At 42.3% G+C, this 10,275-nt stretch overlaps 1 protein-coding gene across 1 annotated transcript in view; it reads right to left on the bottom strand.

The window, feature by feature from the left end:
• Nucleotides 1-1,534: 1,534 nt before the first annotated feature.
• Nucleotides 1,535-10,275, bottom strand: part of LOC120928959 (vomeronasal type-2 receptor 26-like) — a 48,116-nt gene continuing 39,375 nt past the window's right edge. Inside the window, exon 5 of the mRNA XM_040340140.1 lies at nucleotides 1,535-2,571. Within this exon, the coding sequence (XP_040196074.1) occupies nucleotides 1,679-2,571 (893 nt within the window). The 3' untranslated portion in view covers nucleotides 1,535-1,678. The remainder of the gene's footprint in view (nucleotides 2,572-10,275) is intronic.

Below are 10,275 nucleotides of genomic sequence, written 5' to 3'. Positions count from 1 at the left end.
ATGGCAGCAAATTCAAACTGACATAAATATATGTTGATTTGCCTGTTGGTGCCATTCTGCCAACCTAAATGTACAGGACCCGGTCCTTAACCGGGTAAAATGAAGTCGACTTACGCCTTAAAATGTGAACTTACATGTTCTCATCAACTTTAAATAATATTACATATTAATGAATGAATTTAGAATACACCAACAAAATGTGTTTAATAATTTAGACAGAATCATCTACATACAATATAATTAAAGTCACCCTAAAATAATTACATTCCAATCAGCTTATAAAAGATCTTTCTGGAAGGTGGTGAGTGAAATATTCCCTCTCTCGAATAGTGATTGGTGTCTCTGGTATCTGACAGTTTAGGATGTTTTGGATACTTAGGAGAGATAAGTATTAAGGCCCAGATTCTCAAAGGAGATATGACGGCGTATCTCCAGATACACCGTCGTATCTCTGAGGCCTTGTACACACGACCGAACATGTCCGCTGAAACTGGTTTCCGCGGACATGTCCGACCGTGTGTAGGGTCTAGCGGACATTTTCCGGCCGAGCGGACAGGTTTCCAGAGGACAAAAGTTTTTTTAGCATGCTAAGAAACTTGTCCGCTGGAAAGCTGTCCGTCGGACATGTCCGGTGGTTAGTATGACTCATCGGACATGTCCGCTGGTTATGACGTATAACCAGCGGCCCGAAATCCCACGCATGCGTCGAATTGATTCGACGCATGCGTGGAAACATTGAACTTCCGCGTCAGAGAACGTCGGTGTCGTATACGTCACTGCGTTCTCTGTCCGCGGGGATTTTGGTCTGATGGTGTGTACACACATCAGACCAAAACCTCCCAGCAGACATGTCCGATGAAATCGGTCCACGGTCAGGCTGTGTGTACAAGGCCTGAGTCTGAGCCGTCGTATCTATGCGCCTGATTCTTAGAATCAGTTACGCATAGATTTGTATTAGATCCGACCGGCGTAAGTCTCTTACACCGTCGGATCTTAACTGCATATTTACGCTGCCCACGTGTACGCTGATTTACGCCTAGAAATATGTAAATCAGCTAGATACGCGAATTCACGAACGTACGCCCGGCCGACGCAGTAAAGATACGCCATTTACGTTAGGCTTTTCCCAGCATAAAGTTACCCCTGCTATATGAGGCGTAGATGCGGCGTACCAATGTATGGACGTCGTTCCCGCGTCTAATTTTGTAAATTTTACGTTGTTTGCGCAAGTCGTTCGCGAATAGGGCTGGGCGTCATTTACGTTCACGTCGAAAGCAATGGCTTCTTGCGGGTTAATTTGGAGCATGCGCACTGGGATACTTTCATGGACGGCGCATGCGCTGTTCGTAAAAAGCGTCATTTACGTGGGGTCACATAAAATTTACATAACACACGCCCACATCTACGACATTTGAATTAGGCGGGCTTACGCCGGCCTATTTACGCTACGCCGCCGCAACTTTCGTTTGAGAATACGGCACTTGCCTGTAAAAGTTGCGGAGGCGTAACCTAAATAGGATACGTTACGCCCGCACAAAGATACGCCGCTGTACGTGAATCTGGGCCTAAATGTCCAAATTTAACAGTGTTCATTCTCAATACACTAGCAAAGTATGAAAAATAACAATACTAGAGATAATGGTATAACTATTGGTAACCCAGTGTTGCTCCATACATATTAGCGGATAACTATTTTTTTATTCAGGTCAGGTCTGAACAGAATTATGTAACATTTTGGGAAAAATATACAGCCAAGAAGTCCAATACTTGAGGTTATTATTGCAAAAACCTCCACAGCCACCATGTATTTCCCTCTGGTGCTCAGATAGGCCGGGATCATGGCAATCCAGACACTGCAGAACACCAGCATGCTGAAGGTGATGTACTTGGCCTCATTAAAACTGTCTGGTAATGTCCTGGCTAAAAAGGCGATAATGAAACTCACAGCTGCCAGAAGCCCCATATATCCCAGGACAGAGTAGAAGCCGATAACTGAACCCTCATTACACTGAATGATGATCTTCCCCTGATAAGAGTGAGTGTCTCGATCCTGGAATGGTGGAGAAATGGACAACCAAGTGACACAGATTATGACTTGAACCAGTGAGAACACAGCAAATATATAATTGGGCAGCTTGGCTCCCATCCATTTCCTCCAGGGACTCCCAGGTTTGGTGGCTTTAAAAGCAATACACACCATGATACTTTTGGCAAGTAGAGAAGAGACGGCAACTGAAAAGATGACACCAAAAGAGGTGACACGCAGCATGCAGGTCACATCTACTGGATGGCCGAGGAACAAGAAGACACAGAGGAAGCTCAGCATGATGGAGACCAGGAGAAGATAGCTCAGGTCCCGGTTATTGGCTTTAACAATGGGGGTGTCCCGGTAATGTATAAATATCCCCAATATTAAACCAGTCAGAACACAACAGAGGATGGAGAGAGATGAAAATACTGCAACAATGGGATCATCAGTGTAGGAGAGAAATTCCATCACTCTTGGAACACAACGATCCTTCTTCTCATTTGGCCATTCTTCATCAGGACATTTCATGCAGTTTTCACTGTCTGTAAGAACAATACAAAGACAATGAACATCGGGGTCAGAGCTTCTGAGAAAAATTATCTTGTGTTGCATCACAGCTAAGAACAGAATTTCCATCAAAGCTGTCAGAGAAAGAAATTTTAATAAATACAATATAAATATAAATATTATATAAACTTAACAGCTTGCCGGACGTATCACTTACTTGTTTGGTGGCAAGGCGGTTCTGCTGTGCTGAATAACGTACTAGATATGTAATCTGAGCTCCCAAGAAGGGATCACAGATCACATACTTCAAAATTTCAGTTGCTTCTAACATCTGATTATGGGAACAGAAACCACAATTACTGTTAGAATTTAGTTTCTTCAATAAAATATGTCCATCCTGCCTCTTTGAGTTTTTTTTAATTGCTACAGACAAAAGCAAACATTTATTTGACCCCCATTGATAACTAGAACAATGAATGAACATTTACGCCCCGAGTCTCAGTGATTTTTGTTTTGTGTTCGATTCCTTATTTGCATAAATTAGTTTAGTTAAATTTGTTGAATCCGTTTTCGGAATTAGTTTTGTTTATTTGTATTCAAATCAATTTTAATATTTAAAATTAAAATAGTTTTAAAATTTAAAAATTAGAATTTGAAACGTATTTGAATTCCAATAGTTTTAAAATTTGAATAGTTTTCCATTTTTCAAAGAGAATAAAATAGAATAGAAAATAAAGGAATAGGGGGGGCGCATGCGCGGGGTCTAGCAGCACGGACATGCCGCGCTAGAGCTCCGCTCCGTGAGGGGATAATACCGCGGACATTAACAGAAAAACAGAGCCGCAAACGACCGGGACTAAGAGGACATCACCCCAGGAGGTGAGGGGACAATTTATTTGAAAAATGGTGTTGGGGGGCGCCAGGACCAAGGCTAAAACAAGCCCCAGCAGCGCAGCCCAGCACACTAAGGGCTCAGGCAAAAAAGCGCCAAACACCTCAGCCACCTCAGATCTCCACACAGCAGGGAATGGCAAAAAACATACAGCCAAGCTGATGAAGCCAGCTGTTTCCCAGAGACCATTAAGCTCAGACAGTGAAAATTAGGAACTTTCTGACACCTCACAGGCTGCTGCATCAAGCGCAGCTGTCCCCTCAGAGCTTATTCAGCAATTTGAGAGGATGCTGAACAAAGCACTAAAGCGCACCTCAGATCAAATAACCTCAAGCCTCACCAAAGAAATAAGGGACCTGGGTAGCCGCACAGAGACCCTGGAGGCAAAGATGGATGAAATAGAAATTTATGCGCAAGACTGCCAATCCGAAATAGACACACTCAAGGAGGAGAACCTGGTACTTCAAAACAAATTAGAAGATTTTGAGAACCGCGCAAGGAGATCAAACTTAAGGTTTAGGGGAATCCCTGAGACAGTCCTAGATCTTCCAGGCACAACATTGGCAATATGCCAGGAACTATTGCCGGGAATGGCAGTGGAGAGGCTGGAATTTGACAGAGTCCACAGGGCACTAGCCCCAAAGAAAGCGGAGGGACCTCCCAGGGACATTATAGTAAAATTCCATTATTATAGGACAAAAGAGCAAGTCCTTGAAGCAGCCAGGGAGAAGAGTAGCCTAACCTTCCAGGGGCACAACTACCAGATTTTCGCCGATATTTCACAGCTGACAATCACCAAACGGCGTGCAATGAAACCTCTCTTGATAGAACTTCAACAACACCAAATCAAATACCAATGGGGATTTCCATTTTCTCTACGGTTCACGTATCAGGGTTCCAAAATGGTATGCAGATCACCTGATCAGTTGAATCAAGCCCTAATTGATTTCAAGCTTATTGACCGTTCCACCGCTAACAATTCCTCCCGCAGAAGATCAGCATCGGCATCTTCCCACAATGAACCTATTCAACCTGAGAAAAACAACGGAATTCAGCATACCAACAAACAAGGCAGATTTGTGCCCCAACCCCAAGACCATGAGGACACCATGGACTGACCATCTTCCAGAAGTATTTCTACATTTACTTCTCCTCCTAACCACAAAGGTTCCTTTTAGGAAGAGACAATCAATTTGCTTGGACTGGAAGTCTGGCGATTTTTGATCTTTGATTTTAATTCCTATTTCTATCTTTTACTCTTTTCCATTATAGCTTCTCTTCCTCCCTCCCTTCATTTTTTTTCTCTTCTCCCCCCCCCCTCGCCTTCGGGCGGGGGGGGGGGAATACAACAGTGCCAGCCTTTTGCTCTTTGGGGCCTTCCTAGTCCACTATTATCATATCAATCTTCCTCTCCCCCAGTACCCTATAAGCTCACTTTCTACCTCTCATTTTTACCACCCAAATTCACACTGCCTCTTCTTACCACCCCTTGTTACCTCCACACAAGGAATGTCCAGTTCATTAGCATGCTCCTACATGCAAAACCCACACCACTATACAGTATATCATATATATCCCCAGTATGATCTGTGATACACACCTCCCTTGCAGGTATCATATAAGGGTGGCTGGAACACTATAGATGTGTATCAAGATAGTGCACAATCCCAAACATCTTAGATGTCCAGCCTAGTATCGGGTATCAGGCACCATTCAACACATTGCTATAACCGCACTGCCATACCCCCTCCCAGCTTATTGATTTTGGTAGCTTAAATTCAGGACTCCAGCGAACCTGACGCTAGCAACCATAGAGGAAAACTCCCTCAACACCCCAAGACAATTCTATATCTTATGATACCACCACCGTCAGCATTATATGTAGGATATTATACACAACATTCTTGCTACTTGTACTATAATAACCCCCCCCCCTCCTACCACTGGCTTGCACAAAAGAGTGCAAGACAATAACAATGCCCTGTTCAAAATTTAGTTATAACCAGACAAAGTAAATAACACCTCATGTGGTGTTTAGCTGATTACACTAAAAGCGGTCCATCACCGCACGGAAACTACATGCGCCCCACTATGATCTCCTCGGGTCCCCGCAGTATTAAGCGGGAAATCGACGGGATCCCTTTTCCCCCTGGCAGGAGAATTTCTCCCCTGCCATGGGTATACAAATTGTACTTTATTAGTTCAATGTTGATTGTTCATTTGCTAACTTGTTTTGTGTTTCTCCCCCTTTTCAAGGTCGCTTATTCCGGACCCCCCCCCTCCCCTCTTTTTCCCAAGTCTGCAGGGACTGGGCTGGCCAGCTGCTCCATGAATCATTATGGTAAAACAGGCAGAAAGGTAAAGCTACCATGGCACCATTGAATTTATTGTCTCTAAATGTACAGGGCCTAAATGTACCACAGAAACGAACCAAGGCTTTTAGGACATTTCAAGCCAAAAGGGCCCACATTGTTTGCCTCCAGGAAACCCACTTCACCACTAACTCAACGCCTAAATATTTCAGCCCCTCTTACCCACAAGTCTATACAGCATCTGCCTCAGTCAAAAAAAGTGGAACCCTAATTGCATTCCATCGCACCACACCCTTCACGCTAATATCTGAAATAAAAGATCCAGAAGGTAGATACCTTATTTTAACAGGCCAAATAATGGATTCTGAAATCACGGTAGTATCTTATTACGCCCCTAATCTCAATCCATTACCCTTTTTGTCTCATCTCTTCCATATAATTTATTTGCACAAAAAGGGAACTCTCTTCATTTGCGGAGATTCCAACCAAGTCCTTCTCCCATTCTTAGATAAAACCCCCTACACACCACCTAAACATCAGGCCAAATGGACCCTCCCCAATCTACTATCCAAATACAACTTGATAGACACATGGAGAGAAGCCAACCCCACGAAGCAAAATTATACATATTTTTCAAACCCACACCAATCATTCAGTCAAATAGATCATATTTTTGTGACTATTGGTATGGCTCCGGAAATACTACACTCATAACAGAGCTAGGCACAAATTCTATAAACACGCGAACAAACCAGGAGCATACTTAGCCAGGGCGCTAAACTCACTCAATAAGACTTTTAAGCCTATAAAACTAAAAATAGCTAACAATGTGGTTTCTAGCAATCCACTCAAAATTGTGCAAAAATTTAGTTCACATCTAAAAACACTGTATGCGGAAACCAATACATTCAACGAAACGGAAGCAGACTCCTTCTTCTCACAAATTAATCTCCCACATCTGAGCCAATCACAAAAATTACAATTAGAAGAGCCAATCACGCAAGAAGATGTATCCTCTGCCATTCAGGAACTCAAAGTAAACAAAAGGCCTGATGGGTTCTCAGCACAATATTTCAAAAGTTTTAGTGAAATACTCTCTCCTAGACTGGCAGAGGCCTTCAATAATCTACTAGAACAAAAAACTTTCAGACCAGAATCACTTCTAGCAACGATTTGTATGATCCCCAAACCGCATTCAGACGACACACTTTGCACTAATCATCGACCGATCTCCATGCTAAACACGGACATAAAACTACTAGGCAAAATATTAGTTACCCGCCTCAACAAACTCATTGGCAGCCTGATCCACCGGGACCAGGTAGGCTTTATGCCCTCCAGACAAGCAGGTGACAATGTTCGCAGAGCATGTCTGCTAGCGCATATAGCAAAACAAAGGGGCATTCCGGCGTGTTTCCTTTCTCTGGACATCAAACAAGCTTTTGACTCTATCTCCTGGTCGTATTTACGCTACACCCTTCAGAAATGGGGCTTTGGCCCAAATTTTATCAAATGGATTATGGAACTTTACAATAAACCTAAAGCTTATGTTAAATACGCAGGTTATAAGTCGGACACCTTTGATGTCGGAAGAGGGACACGGCAGGGATGCCCATTGTCCCCACTTTTATTTGCCCTACTCATAGAGCCGCTTGCCCAAAAAATCAGATCGGATCCCACTATTTTAGGCATCGAGATAGGAGGCTATAAACACAAGTTATGTTTGTTTGTGGATGACATCCTTTTATTTATTGCTTCCCCACAAGTAACATGCCCAAATCTCATCCCATTGCTCAATAGATTTGCAACATTTTCAGGTCTAGTTATAAACCCTAAAAAATGCTTAGCAATGAACATATCCCTCTCAAGAATAGAATTAAACGCTGCCAAAATAGGTCTCCCATTCGGATGGAACGATAAAAGCATCCCATACCTAGGAACCCACTTAACGGCTGATACTTCTGACCTATTCTCACACAACTACCCTCACCTCCTTAAACAAATAACAACTTTATTAAACTCCTGGTCTCAACTCCCACTGTCCTGGCTTGGAAGAATCAATGCAGTTAAGATGACGATACTCCCAAAGTTACTATATCTCTTCAGAGTACTCCCTGTCCCATTAACGACATACTTTCTGAGAATTACACAGAAAAGAATATCGACCCTTATCTGGGGTTCCTCTAGGCCTAGAATAAAAGCGCAAATTCTGCACCTCCCCAAAACACATGGAGGGTTAGGGTACCCGAACTTTGCAAACTATTACAGAGCAGCGCAAATCTCGACCCTTGCCAAATATCACGCAAAAAAGGAAACACCACTCTGGGTAGCGATAGAGGTGGCTGAATGTGACCCCGTCCCACTGGCTAACTTACTATAGATCTCCCCAAGCTACGCAAAAATGTCTGCAACCCCATTACTAAACATTCTCTCTCATTATGGGACAGATTCAAAACAAAATTCCTACTGCAGTCCCCCCTTAATCCATTGCTGTCATTTTACAAAAACCCAGCATTCTATCCAGCATGGATCTTCCCAAACACGTTCAAGGAATGGGTAAAAAGAGACTGTATATATGTTTATAAATTTCTAGACTCATCAGGCATCATGCCCTTCCCGTCAGTGTGCAAAAAATATGGTATTCCCCAATCAGAACTGTTCAGGTATCTCCAAATTAAAAACGTGGAATCACTCATGACCCCCTTGGCACTGAAGAACCTGATGTCTCCTTTTGAGAGAATTTGCAAGGAAAATCCGCTTGAACGTGGTACAATATCGATTATATATTTGCAGACAATAACTCAAACTAATATTGCTAAACTTCCATATGTCCAGAAATGGGAAGCTGACCTAAACCTCGAACTTAATGCCTCTGACTGGAACCAAATATGGCAAAACACTAAGTCAGCCTCCTCCAATATAACAGCATTGGAAACGAACTATAAGGTATTAACTAGATGGTACCTGGTACCTGACAGAATAGCCAAATATGTACCGAGCTACTCTGGACAATGCTATAGAGGTTGCACTACTGCGGGTACATATTTTCATACATGGTGGACGTGTCCAAAAGCACAGTTGTTCTGGAAAAAGATTTTCGAGGCAGCGAGTATCTTGACCGAATTGAAAATCCCTCCAGACCCTAAATTGGCCCTACTAAATTTAAAACCTGTCAATTTATCACGCACTCAATTCAAATTACTAATACATATTTTCACTGCTGCCAAACAGACCATTGCAAAAGCCTGGAAAACCCCAAACCTTTCAGTGAGAGAAGCAAAGAGCAGAATGAGTACTGCAATGACACATGCCAAAATGGAAGCGTTGGATTCAGACACGATCACCAATTTTGAAAAAATATGGCACCCGTGGTTACAATACACTGCGTCAGGAAATTTTAATGGTGGAGTGTTGATGCCATGGTAGCTTGCCTAATGAACAATATCTTTGCACAATGTACACATTGACAAAAGAGCCATACCCATCCCTGCAGACCTTTTTATTTTATCCCTCTCCCCCTTCCCCTTCCCCCTCCCCCGGTCAGATAGTGTATAAGATAAAATCACCTAATATTTTACAATCAACACAGAAATGTTAGCATACTCTAGTAACTCATAGTTTATATGTTTAAGGTTGTATTAAACAGAAACATGCAGTCTCTGATACACTGTCAATTTGAAAACGAAGCAACTTAGATAGAATGTTTCCTTTGCTTATCAAAACACTCAACCTTCTCCAGTTGTTGCCTGAGGAATAAGGTTACGTTCTTCATTATTTCACTTTATTTAGATCAATAGAGTTGTTACAACTTGTCGAGATGGCAGAATGACAACCTTTTGTTTATTGTACCAAATGTATGCTACATGTACAATTTATTTTTGCAATCACTAAATAAAGAAAATTTGACAAGGAAAATAAAGGAATAGAATAGAACAAATATATAATAAAATAAAAAAGAATATAACAGGAAATAAAAGAATAGAATACAATGGAAAAAATAAGGTGCATGGTGTAGCCATGGGCACATATTGTGCACCATCTTACGCTAACCTCTATTTAGGAGGGTGGGAGAGAGAGGTCTTCTGTAGCTACTAGCGATCAATATGTGCCCTGGCTCCCCTGCATCCTGTGCTGGTTCATTTATCAATGATCTGCTGGTGATCTGGACTGGCACAGAAAGGGATTTGCACAAATTTTTGAATCAACTGAATGTTTACAGCTATAATCTCAAATTTACATATACAGTTAATACAGTAGAAAGCTCCTTCCTTGATCTTAATATTTCAATCGATTCAGATGGTTACATACAATCTGACCTTTATCGCAAACCTAGTGCCGGCAACACCCTACTTCACGACAGCAGCTCACACCCAGACTCTCTGATACGGAGCATTCCATATGCTCAGTATCTTCGTCACTGGAGAAACTGTACTTCGCACTTAGATAAAAAAAAAAAGGCAGACTCTTTGCGTGAAAGACTACTTGCCCGGGGAAACTCACGTAGCCTCTTGAGACACTCTTTCAACAAGGCATGG

This window comes from Rana temporaria, chromosome 1 (assembly GCF_905171775.1).
Source record: "Rana temporaria chromosome 1, aRanTem1.1, whole genome shotgun sequence".
Lineage (NCBI taxonomy): Eukaryota > Metazoa > Chordata > Amphibia > Anura > Ranidae > Rana > Rana temporaria.
The sequence above is the reverse complement of the archived record's forward strand: the minus strand, read 5'-3'. Positions and strand labels throughout refer to the sequence as shown.